Source organism: Linderina pennispora (genome assembly GCF_002104995.1).
Source record: "Linderina pennispora strain ATCC 12442 chromosome Unknown DL89scaffold_17, whole genome shotgun sequence".
Lineage (NCBI taxonomy): Eukaryota > Fungi > Kickxellomycota > Kickxellomycetes > Kickxellales > Kickxellaceae > Linderina > Linderina pennispora.
Genome location: NW_024468265.1, coordinates 111,379 through 123,276, shown reverse-complemented (window position 1 = coordinate 123,276; position 11,898 = coordinate 111,379). Strand labels below are relative to the sequence as shown.

At 55.1% G+C, this 11,898-nt stretch overlaps 6 protein-coding genes across 6 annotated transcripts; 3 read left to right on the top strand and 3 right to left on the bottom strand.

Moving 5' to 3' along the window:
• Positions 1-268: 268 nt before the first annotated feature.
• DL89DRAFT_260451 (uncharacterized protein) lies at positions 269-715 on the bottom strand (the record flags this gene model as incomplete). Its single annotated transcript, XM_040885784.1, has 1 exon — positions 269-715. The coding sequence occupies one exon, from the start codon at positions 713-715 to the stop codon at positions 269-271; it is 447 nt and encodes a 148-aa protein (XP_040740187.1).
• Positions 716-1,291: 576 nt separating this feature from the next.
• DL89DRAFT_260450 (uncharacterized protein) lies at positions 1,292-2,380 on the top strand (the record flags this gene model as incomplete). The annotated part of the gene is made up of 1 exon (XM_040885783.1): positions 1,292-2,380. The coding sequence occupies one exon, from the start codon at positions 1,292-1,294 to the stop codon at positions 2,378-2,380; it is 1,089 nt and encodes a 362-aa protein (XP_040740186.1).
• Positions 2,381-2,476: 96 nt separating this feature from the next.
• Positions 2,477-2,863, bottom strand: DL89DRAFT_217540 (uncharacterized protein; the record flags this gene model as incomplete). The annotated part of the gene is made up of 1 exon (XM_040884335.1): positions 2,477-2,863. A coding segment is annotated over one exon (387 nt), but the record flags the coding sequence as incomplete, so codon positions are not given.
• Positions 2,864-3,646: 783 nt separating this feature from the next.
• Positions 3,647-5,485, top strand: DL89DRAFT_270339 (uncharacterized protein). The gene is made up of 2 exons (XM_040888672.1): positions 3,647-4,932; positions 5,040-5,485. The coding sequence occupies exons 1-2, from the start codon at positions 3,830-3,832 to the stop codon at positions 5,326-5,328; spliced, it is 1,392 nt and encodes a 463-aa protein (XP_040740184.1). The 5' UTR covers positions 3,647-3,829; the 3' UTR covers positions 5,329-5,485.
• Positions 5,486-6,097: 612 nt separating this feature from the next.
• Positions 6,098-8,578, bottom strand: DL89DRAFT_226907 (uncharacterized protein; the record flags this gene model as incomplete). Its single annotated transcript, XM_040884833.1, has 4 exons — positions 6,098-6,527; positions 6,585-6,820; positions 6,938-7,184; positions 7,458-8,578. Coding segments are annotated over 4 exons (2,034 nt in total), but the record flags the coding sequence as incomplete, so codon positions are not given.
• A 2,451-nt stretch (positions 8,579-11,029) lies between these two features.
• On the top strand, positions 11,030-11,886 carry DL89DRAFT_72489 (uncharacterized protein). The gene has a single exon (XM_040892012.1). It carries the CDS (start codon positions 11,310-11,312, stop codon positions 11,868-11,870), a length of 561 nt encoding a protein of 186 aa, XP_040740182.1. The 5' UTR covers positions 11,030-11,309; the 3' UTR covers positions 11,871-11,886.
• Positions 11,887-11,898: the final 12 nt, after the last annotated feature.

The following is an 11,898-nucleotide window of genomic DNA, read 5'->3' as shown; positions in this document are numbered from 1 at the left end:
CCACAGGCTGAATATTGTGATTTCCAGTCTAATCGGTGACGTCACATGCGGACCTCATCTATAAATGCAGTGTAAAGCAACAGCTACATCACATCGCATTCTGGTTAGCAGATATGTTGGACTGAATGTGAGGGTGGCATTATTTATTCGACGGACAAAAACACAATCCATGTGCCACAGATGTTGTATGTGCTTGTTATTTAGCAAACTATATTTGGCTGGCTCCAGGTCGTAACCAAACTAGCGCATGCCTGTGTTTGTATTATAGCTAGTACAAGTAGCCGGGGCAGGCATATCCGCCATAACAACCGTAGCTACCACTGCCATATCCACAGTACCACGGCCAGCCAAAACATGCACCGCACCCAACACCACCACACCCGCAGCGCTTGCGGAAGCTGGTAAAGGCACTGTTATTGCCATGCACGTTATCGCACGCCTGGCATGCATTGGCATTACTGGTATACAAGGTGTTCTCATTAGAGTTGCAGTGGCTGCAGGCATAGCCAACGTTGTTGTTGAATGCATTGGCGAACGGGACGCCCCAGCCGCCACCGCTTGCACCGCAGCGCTTGGTGGGCTTCGGCTGAGCAGTAGCTGGAGCGCTGTGGTGAGCAGCTGCAACGCTGGGATCAGCAACAGGCGTAGCGCTAGACTGAAGTGCAAATGTCGCAAGAGAAAGGAAAGCAGCGATTGGGATAACGGTGGAGAGCATGGCAATGAAAGCTGTGTTAACGATTGGAGTGATGATGGGGTTGTTGTTTGAAGCAGGCTGCCAGGTGACAAATGTGAATAAGCGTGCTTGTCAAACTATATATAGTCCGGCATTCCACCATGGCTCAGAGGAAAGCGGTACAGTTGGCATCCTAGATACATCTATCATTGGAAGATGATTAACTGATGGCCATAGCAGTTGTGTAGTGATCAATCGATGATCTCGATATTGCACAATGATGAGCTGAACATAGACAGCCGCTATCTAAAGCCAATGCACTGCTTTCAGTTGCGATACGCTTTATAGGATATAGGACGCCTTTTGGGGGTTAATTACGTTGCTTTAGACCTCTATTGTTTAAGCATATACTATACTCTAGGCTTTCTATACAGGTGTGGCATAGTGCTGTATATATTGACCAGTGCAATATACTGCATGGTAATCTAATATCTAGGGTAGGCTGCCACTGCTTCTCAGCGCCATCATGTGCCATGTCTGCACGCCTGAGTGGAGTTCTCGTGTAAACGATTGGCAACAAAACATAGCGCTTGTCTAGAGACATAGGGCGATCGATGCATGACCCTCTATGTTAAAGAAATCACAATTGCGAATAGCAGAAAAGAGCATGATTTCAGCCCTAGCCGTTCATTGTTGTCCGACAACACCTCCCCCTTTTCCTCCACAAAGCCGAGAAAAAAAAGACCCCAGACAACATTCCAGCACTCTTCAATGACGAAAAAGTACTTTTCCAAACTCTTCCACCACCGCAGCCGGAGCACCCACCGCTACTCGTCGTCGAGCGACGACCGGTCCGATACCAACACCATCGCAGACGCCACCGAGGTGTTCAGCAAATGGCGCAGCGAGGACGGGCCGATTGAGCCGGACGCGGCGCTGGGCTACCTGCGCCACCTCATCTCGGTCAAGCAGACGCTGGACCGCAACATCGAGCTGCTGCTGCCATCGGCGTACCGCGAAATCCTCACCAACACGGTGACCAGCACGACCACGCAGCCGTTCAACCTGAACGCCCTGGCGACGGCCGGCCACGACGTGACCCGGCAGAATGCGGCGTTCACCAGGCTGGCGCGCAGCCTCAAGGACACCAACGACAGCCTGCAGGCGGCCATATTCGAGTACCTGGAGATGCTGCCCGAGAGCAGCGATAAACACAAGCTGGCCAAGCAGTGCCGCCATATGCGCGATACAAGGCGCTGGGGCAAGTTCGATGCCTTCGAGTTTGTCTGCCAGCCGCTGGCGTACCTGGAAATGTTCATTCCGGGGCATGTCAAGGAGTGGCGGGGGTTTCTGATTGAATTCGCCTCGCCCTTAGTCGCGTATTTCGTCGAGACGGAGCTGGACCAGGGGATGGCGTGGGAGGAGGCCAGGGCAGTGATCCAGGAGGTGTTTGGGACGAACCGTGCGCGTGAGACTCTGCTCGAGTGGCGCAGCGCAACCGTCGCTCTGGCGTCCTGCATGGATGTGCTGGATTACCGCAAGACCGTCGAGCCGAATATCCGCTGCTCGATGCGCACGCTAGCGGCCACATGCACGGACAGGCAGCAGCAGGCGTTTGTGGATGCGCTGCGCAAAATCAAGGTGCCCAAGCCGTCGCGCTACGACTGCGAGAAGCTGCGCGGATACCTGTCGGCGCTGCCAGTTTAATTCTTTTTTGTGAGAATAAACAATTAATTCGTATGCCTATTTGTGGGCCAGGGCTTCGCGGATAGCCGTCGAGCTGAGCTTGTCAGAGCCGCCAGCCGACACCAAGTCGACGGCCAGAATCTGCATGGGCGGCATTCCGCGCTCGCCGCGCTTATCATTCAGCACCTCGCAGCCATTCAGCGTCTCCTGCGACACGACCAGCGCGGCAACCGACGCATCGACGATGGTTGGCCCGTAGATGTCGTAGAGGGGCTCCAGCTCAAAGATAATGTCCTTGCGGATCCGCCGCAGGAACAAAAGCACGCCGAGCTCGCGCGCCCGGTACGGCTCCAGATAGTCCTTGTATTTTTTCTTCACCAGCAAGGTCTCGGCAGACACCCCGATGGTCAGCTTCTGTGTTGCCGTCAGCGCTGCGGCCGTCAAGAGGATCTTGTGGCCAATGTGCAGGTGGTCGAAGGTGCCGCCCAGCGCGACGTGCGGGAACGCCAGCCACGGGATCCGCGCACCTATTTGCTGCCGACGCACAGACACCGGGGAGCCGTCGGCAGCTGATTTGGTAATATTCGCCGCCGGCCACCAAACAGGCACCTCTGTGGTGTCTCCGATGTTCCCTAAATCATGCTTGGAAGTTGTGGTTTTTTTTGGTATAAAGCAGCCACCCCCGTTAAAACAGCATGCTAATGCGCGGTTTCGCCATTTACCTGTTGTGTCAACCAGTGTTGTGATTTCTGTATATGCAGCCATGTCGTCGGCAGAGTACGCGCAAAAGTCCACCAGAACCACATCGACGGCCACGTTAGTCCGGAACGCCTGCTGGGCAGTAATCGCGTATATCTCGGATACCCGCCGCTGCATCACCACCCATCCCGTGCTCGCCGACCAGACCTGCAGGGTCCAGGAACGACACAAAGACCGTCAGCTGCTGCGACGTGTGCTCAGCGGCCCGGCGCAGAGACTCTGCCGAGCGCTGCTCCAGTGGCTCCAGCGGGTTGGTCTGCAAGTAATAGTTGTATTTGGTTGCGGGCTCCATGGGAAAAAAGAAGAGGAAGCGAGATAATCACCGATGTGGAAAAAAAAAGGCCAGGTACTGAAGCAAAAAAAAAAAAGCAAGAGGCGAAAGCACCGCTGGAAGTACGCTTCCCAGCCGATTAGCAGCGCTGGCAGGATCACGCGAAACTGCCCCTCGATTGGCTGCCTCCCCCAAAACCCCAAGCAGCAGCCCAGGCCCCTTGCCTGCAGCCCCTGTTTCGTCATCACCGCCCGGGTGTTTGAGGGCTGGGCGGAACCCGAAAAGGCAGCGGGTCCACACACTTTGAAGGCTGGGCGGAGTTGTTCTTGTGCGCCTCGGCTGACGATATTTCCAAAACACTTGAACTCCACCGAAAGCAAAACACACCCCTCTTTCTCCTCAGACCCTCCCTCCCACCCCCGGTAACATAATTATCACTCATGTTTGTTTCGCAGGCAGCCGCATCAACGCAGCCTCCGACCGGCGCCAGCACGCCAGTGGCAGGCACTCACCAAGCATTTACGCACCGGGACCCGCCGGTATTCAACGAGAAGCTGCAGCGATCGCTGCAGAAGACACAGCAGCAGCAGGAGCTGTTTTTCCGGCCGCGCACGTCAATCCTGGACTACACGGAGCTGATGTGGGGCGGCAGCGACAAGATCCGGGGCTTTGTGACGTGCTTCTGGACGATCGCTGGCGCCTACCTGGTGTCGGTACTGGTGTCGCATTTCGAGAATAACGGCGAGTTCCTGTCGACGTCCCTGGGCGGGGTGATTTTCAGCCGGTCCCTGGAGCTGGTGCTAGGGGATCTGGCCTTGGTCCTTTCGACCATGTTTGTGGTGCCGTTTACAAGGCTCCTGTGGCTCTCTACCCGGCTTGACTCGCGCAATGCGTGGGCGATACTGGCGCATGCGGCTACCGAGATTTCCTGGCTGCTGTTCTGGTACGGCTGGCTGATGGGCCGCGGGTGGCCGTGGGTGCAAAGGTGCTTTTTTGTCCTGCATATCATGGTCAACTGGATGAAAATGCACTCGTACCTGAGCACAAACCGCATGCTGGCCGGCATGCTGCGGACCAGGACCGAGCTTGCGAAGAAAAAGGACAGCGCTACGGCAGATCTGGACATGGCGCTGAACAAAACGACGGTCAGCTTCCCGGCGAACGTGACGTTGGCCAACTATGTGATGTTCCAGCTCAGCCCGACCCTGGTGTACGAGCTCGAATACCCGCGCACCAAGAGCATCCGGTGGGGGTACGTGCTGGAGAAGATTCTGGGCACCATGGGCATATTCTTTGTGTTTTATATTGTGGTCGCCCACCTGGTGTTGCCCAGGCTCGAGAAGATGCCCGAGGCCGGGGTCCTGGTCACCACAGTGCACTTGATGGGGCCGATGGCGACCTGCTGGCTCTTGTTTTTCTTCATCACCTTCGATTCAATCGCCAACGGGTTCGCCGAATTGACAAGGTTTGCCGACCGCCGCTTCTACGACGACTGGTGGAATGCCCGCGGGCTCGACGAGTTCTCGCGCAAGTGGAACCGCCCGTGCATATGTTTTTGGCCCGCCACGTCTACATGCCCATCCGCCAGAACTGGCGCGGCGCCGTCCCCGCCTCTGTGGCCGCCATGGGCCTGACCTTTCTGTTCTCCAGTGTCCTGCACGAGGTCACCCTGACCGTGGCCTGCAGCAGGTGGAACCACGGGCTGTTTTTCATCTTCCAGATGATGCAGGTGCCGGTCATTGTGTTTTCTGAGAAAGTCGCCTGGTTCAAGGACTGCCAGGCCATGAGGAACTGGTTCTTCTGGGTCGCCATGGTCATTGGCCAGCCGTATTTGCTGTGCATGTATACGTATGGCGCCTTTGCTACCAAGTCTGTCTCCATATACCAACAGCCTGGCAGCCCCAGCGTCCAGACAAACGGAACCAATGCCGGCATGTAACGAAACGACAACCATCATCTTATCCCTCTCACCCCTATCAGATTGGCTGTTTCTCTCGTCTAGCTCGCAGTTCTAGCCTTGAGATATAGACTCACGAATTTATAGTAGACATTCTTATCCACACCATAGTGCAACAATATATTGGCTTTTACGCATCCACCAGCCGTAGGTCACCAATTGTGTGTTCACGCCTAACCCTGGCGAACAAAACCTCCTTGGCAGATTCTAGCGCCGCAAACAGCGCCAGCGGCGCCACCACCACCAGGGCCCACTCCACCGCATCCAGCTTGATGACGCCCAGGTGCCTGCTGACCGGCGGCACCGTCGCTGCAGCCACGATGGCTCCGATGCTGAGCACCAGCCATGCAGTCCCAGGCCGATTCGTGCGCGTGCCACGCACCCTGGGCACAATGCCATCATGGACTCGCAGCGGCACCAGCCGCGTGCGCAGCGACGTGCCCATCAGGGAGTGCGCTAAAAGCCATGTCAGGAACAGGATTGTCGGAGCCACCGGCGCTACCGCCCAGGTCGGCAGCAGAATCGACGGCACAAGCAGCGGAATCAGGCAGGTTGCAAACAGACTGCATCCAAAGACCACCACCGCCCGGTCGGTAGTCTTGGAGCCCAGGAACCCCGCCGCACGGACCTCGGAGGTGCCTGCAATTGCATCGCTGACCAGCTTCAGCGAATTCAGCGACCCCTCATCATCGCCGAGCGTGTGGGCGATTCCTTCAGCGCGCTCGGTCAGGAACGTCCACGTCGCCCCTAGGTCAGTAAACAGCTCGATCAGGATCACCTGGATCGGCGTCAATGGACTGGCGCCCTCGGCGATCAGCAGGAAGCCGAACAGCATGACTATGGCCAGCTTGCACGAAATGTAAAACACCATGCATTTCTCAATGTTGGCGCTGAGCCGCCGGCCCTCACGAAGGCACCGGACGACGCCCGAAAACTTCCCTGACAGCACAATCAGGCTGGCAGCATCCATGGCCACATCGGCCGTCGACGGATTCCCGCCCATGCAGATGCCGACGTCCGCTCGCGTCAGCGACGGCGCATCATTGATGCCGTCGCCTATAAATGCAACAGTCTCACCGCGCGCCTGCAGCGCATGCACTAGCCGCAGCTTCTGTGCGGGTGTGACCCGGGCAAACACATTGCTCTCGTCAACCAGCTTGTCAAACGAGCCGTTCGTCAGGCTCTTCTGGATCATCTCGCCGGTCACTGCATGCAGCTCGCTGAACGTTCCGTACGACTCCCGGTTGCACTGGTCGGCGGACAGCTGTGAGTGCACCTCGCTGATGCCCACAGCACTCGACACCGCCAGGGCTGTGCTCGGGTGGTCGCCCGTAGCAATGATGACGCGGATCCCGGAGCTCTGGCACTCCTGGATCACCGGCCGAGCCTCGTGCTGCGGCGGGTCGTAGAATGCAAACGCCCCCACAAATATCAGGTTCTGCAGGCCCGCGGTCTTGCTGCTAGCCGCAGTGGCCTCGTGGAACCGGAACGCACGCTGGGCCTCGGTGCTGGTAGGCTGCCGGTGCTGCCGCCCACGAGTGCCCTGCGCCCCAGCGCTGTGTGCATGCGAGAACACCGGCTCTTCAGTGACTGCGATGGCGTAGCCGATGATCCGACTGCCACCGGCAGCCAGATTGATTGCTGAGCGGGAGATCGCCTGTGCGAATGAATCCGACAGCGGCTGCACTCCATCAATCGCACCGCCGGCGATATCGTGTTTCTGAGTGCCCGTCGCTCTCCACACGCGGTCACACAGCGGCAACAGAATGTCAGGCGCTCCTTTAACCACGGTGTAGTGAAACTCGCGCTTTGGCGTCACTGAGGCCGATGTACTGGCGCTGGCTTCTGGAAGATGCTGTGCCACTGAGCGTGTGCGCGCTGAGATCCGCTGTGTCGGGTCAAACGGCAGTTCTCCGGTTGGTACAGGCAGTGTCTCGCAAAACGACGAAATTGAGTTCACCACCGCCATCAGCGGTACCTGGTTCGTATCCGGATCCCTGGGCAGCACACCTGAATCGCCAGAGAGGCTCTGCAGCACTGCCGAGTTCATGAAGTCCTTGCCAAACCCCCGAAGCTGCTTGAACGAGCCAGGCGCATCGCTTGGCGGCGACCGGCGGTTGGCCAGCGGTGACACAGACTTCCGCTCAATAGCCTGCGACCGGGCCGACACCAGGAAATGCGCCAGCGGCTTGGCCTCCAGCGGATCCACCGAAAGCGACCATGCAGAGTACAGCGGCGTGACGAGCGCCGAGGACCGCTCGCTGGCAGCAAAGGCCTCGGGCGTGATAACCTCAACTGCCGGACCCCCGCTCCCGCTCTCTCCTATCACCAATACCGACGACACGACCAGCTGGTTTCTCGTCAGCGTGCCTGTCTTGTCCGTAACAATCACCGACACTTCCGATAGTGCATCAGCCGCACTCAGCTTGCGCACCAGCAGGTTGTTCTTCGCCAGCTGTCTAGCGCCCAGCGCCAATGACGCCTTGGCAATCAGCGGGAGCTCCTCGGGGATCGTGGCAAATGCCAGACTCATGCCCATCAGAATTGCACTATGCCACGACATGCCCTGCAGTAAGCCGATGACCGGGAATATTATACATACTGAAATCGCCGCAATCGTTAGCGTTCCTGCCAGCTTCTTCATCCGCCGCTGCAGCGGTGTCGGTGGCGGCTTGCTGCCACGCATCAGCTGCACCACATTACCCGCTATTTCGGTGTTGCTGCCCGTTGCCACCACTATACACACCGCGCGCCCGCCGGTCACCGTTGTGCCAGCACACACCAGAGTTCGCGGGATTTCTACCAATGTATCGTCGCCATCACTGCCGTCTCTGGGCTCCTGCTCGCCATTTGTATCCAGCGCTGTCTTGTACACGCTTATCGACTCGCCAGTCAGCATGCTCTCGTCGACCGCCAGCCCACTCGACACTGCTACCACAGCATCTGCTGGCACGCTCTGCCCATGTGCCAGCAGAATCACGTCTCCGGGGACAAGCTCGTCCGCAGCCACCACGCCTTCCCTGCCTTCGCGCAGCACCGACGTGTTGATTGGCACCGAGTTAGACAGCGACAGCAGTGCGTTCTTGGCCCGCCACTCGGTCGACACTTCTAGCCCCACGACCACCAGGATGGTTACGATAATCGTGGCGGCGTCCCATGCCTTGCCCCAGATCGAGTACAGGACGCCGACCGCAAAAAGCAGCAGTATCATGGGCTCCGTTGCCACGTCCATAAAGGCGTCCATGATGCCGAAGTTGTGTGTCAAATCTACTGGCACATTCGGCCCAAAGTACTCTTGTCGGTTGTGTGCGTTTAGCCTATCCAGTCCCTGTGTGGGATCCACCCCCAGGTTATCTGCTACCTCGGCTAAGGACCGCGTCCATGGCCGCCACTGCCGTACGCGGTCATGCAGTTGCCGCAGGTACTCCAGGTGGTTTATCTCCTCCATTGGAATTGCCTGATAAAAGTCGTTCGATTAGTTGTTGTTTTGGAAGAATTGAAATTACAAATTGGTGATAGAGTACAGAAAAATTTGAAAACAGCAAGAAAACAAAAATGCAGCGCTGAGCAAGATAGGGCTGACGTCAACCCCTCGACGGCCCGCACCAATGACAGGTGGCTCCAGTTATGCCTCCAGCTGCCAGTGCACAGACAATTGGCAAAATCAGCAATCGGATAATGGACGTTGGTCCTTTGCAGCCATTGTTAGCAAAGCGCTTTTGTTGCAAGTGAGCAGGATGATAAGCAACGCTGTCTTGATGTAAACCCAGCTCAAGCAAGACGTGCCCTTGCGCTCTGCTCCACCTGCTAATCTTGGGAAGCCCGCCATTTCTCAAACGGTATCCATGATCTTCAGGTGCAGATCCAGGAATAACTGGTTACTAACAAGGTCTCTGCTCTGGGTGCCAGCGCTTAGCTAGCAGAATACCTTGGCACGGTACTTTACTTGTTGACTACTCTTCCATGGTTCACACTTACCTTTGACAATTCATTCTGCAGTACTTCACTTCTCGCTTAAGGATATTTGCAGGCAACTCTGTTATAGTTGGATGCCTGACATACCCGAAGAATTCTTTTTTATAAAGCCTGCATTCCGAGACAGGGATATGAATTCCAGCAAGAGAAATAGCATCCTGATGTTGCTGAAGCAGCTGAAGCACCTGGAGAAACTCATCATGGCCGCTTTCTCTATGAATCGCCTTCACATAAACCACCCAGAGCTAGGTAGCCCGGGCTATTTGAGCAGATTGATAGCGCCTTCTGTTGACATTCGGGGTTCAGAGTCCTCCTGCGCCACCATAGACAAGGCCGAAATGCATACGTACAAAGGTCCAGACATACGACCAGCCTTCCTTCTTCCCCTCAGTCATTTTGAGAAGTTATTTTTTTCCATACATTCGATAATCACTCATCCCCTAGGTTAACACCTTCAGCGATATGCCAGGTGAATTGGCCCAACTCGGCGAGACGGCTGTACATCTAGATATGCAAAGAGGTGGATATCGCCTCTATTGTATATCTGGCGTCACACCTACCAGAGCTGGTAGAGCTCGGCGTTGACTGCAAGCATACCCGCAATGTTGCTGCGAGAATTGGCGATCGTGCGTTTGGACACTCCCGACCTGATGTCAGCCCATTTCATGTTTGTGAGTTTTCATCGTATAACGCCGACCTCGACAGCTGATTTATACCCTCTCATTTCCAACTTCCACTTTTTATACTGCACCCGGTGTGGGTGCCAAAAGTATTCTTCAATTGCATCTGTAAAATGTCTCGCTAGGAGTATAGCCACACCATTCTGTGTCTAGCCTAGACGTAGTAAGAGATTTTGCTTATAAACAGCGATCAAAACTGTCCGAAGAATACAGTCTATACAAATAGAGCGTAGAGCAGGCTGAAATACCCGAAGATATATGCATTTAGAAAGTGTGAGAGAGTGCAGAAAGGCACTACGCAAGTAGAAAAATATAGAAGAAAGACAAGGATCCGGCCCAGTATTGGACTGGGTAGCAAAATATAAAGTGAAATAGAACAATGAAATGAGGAAAATCTAATTCTGATAACAGCTAGTATGATCTTGATGCTGCAGCTCATTTCAGACACCGCACGGGGGCCTTTTTTGTCTGCAAGGCGTTGCCATTTGTATAGTACTCGATTGTTGAAGTGGTGCCGACTGAGGAACTTTGAAATAAAGTGCGGTGCATCTGATAATCACAAGATATAGAACAATAAACGCTTGTTTCCTCACCCTACCCGCAGACATTTGCACGAAAGGGGTATCGCATAGGCCCTCTCTTGGTGAGACAGGTGATAAAGCGGGTGCAACATCTCTTCGCTGGAGGGGTCTCTGTTCTCAATCTTCTTTTGCAACTTAGTTTTCAGTTTACGAACATTTAAGGCCATACTGTCGCTACAATGTTAAATGATGGCATTGCTCGCTTAGCTCGCTTAGCTCACTTAGCTCCTACGAGCTTTAGTGAGGGATACGTTGATGATAATATTGTGGAAATCACTGTTATATTCCAGGACACAAACGAACTAAACATACCATTTAACAATTGATAAATAGGGAAAGGGGACCTCATGGATAAGACGTCTAGCAGTCAGGATTTCCGCCTTTACCCGCAAATGTACGCGCTTGAGTCCAGGCGTAAGACTACATTTTGTATTACTCGATCCAACACGCTCCACGACTACGGTTGTACTTGCCACTTCATAAGCCTACTGTAATAGTTGGAAGAACAATACCAAGAGTTAAACGTTCTTTGGTACGAAATATGAGCATGGCTATCGCATCAGGATGTCAGTTTACCGGTGGCCGTCACTGTGAAAGCTCACGGCTGCAGTTTGGAATCCAGGTCCATAATTGATCTGTTGCCAATTAAATGCTAGGCGATTTCCGGACATGGAGATAACGACTGCGCTCATTGATTTCTAGTCTCGATATACTTCTCCCTCACATAATGTCTCCCATAGACACGCAGCCCACACAGCTGCAGCGTATCCGCCTCAACCCCTTTGAGCGTGTAGTCGCTCTCACTGCTGGAGCCTCTCTAATCGGCGCAGTCGGCGGCGGTTACCTGGGTGGACAATTGGCTGGCCGGCAGTACCTGGCTGAGCGCGCACACCGTCTGCCCAAGACCGCCGACGGCTGGTTCTTTTACCAGAAATGGAAGAACTACCGAGTAACCTATGGCGGCTTCAAGGGCGCAGTCAGATATGCGAGCAGGATCGGCGGGTGCGTTTTGGCGTTCGCAACGATTGAGGCGATGGTCGATCGAGCAGTGGGCGAAGCACAGGCATTGAGCTCGGCGATTGCTGGTGTCACGACTGCTCTCGGGGTGTCGCTGCTGGTCAAGCTCCCGCGGTCGAGTGCTAAGCGGGCTGGCCTTGCCGGGCTGGCGGTTGGGCTGACAAATGGGCTGATTCAGGACGGGCTTAGGTGTGCGCAGCAGCCGACGCCACCGTCGTACATTTCCTGGCTATCGAAACAAACATCGCAGCGATCAAAGACGGAAATGTGATTAAAATGAAGTCTGAATAAACACCTTT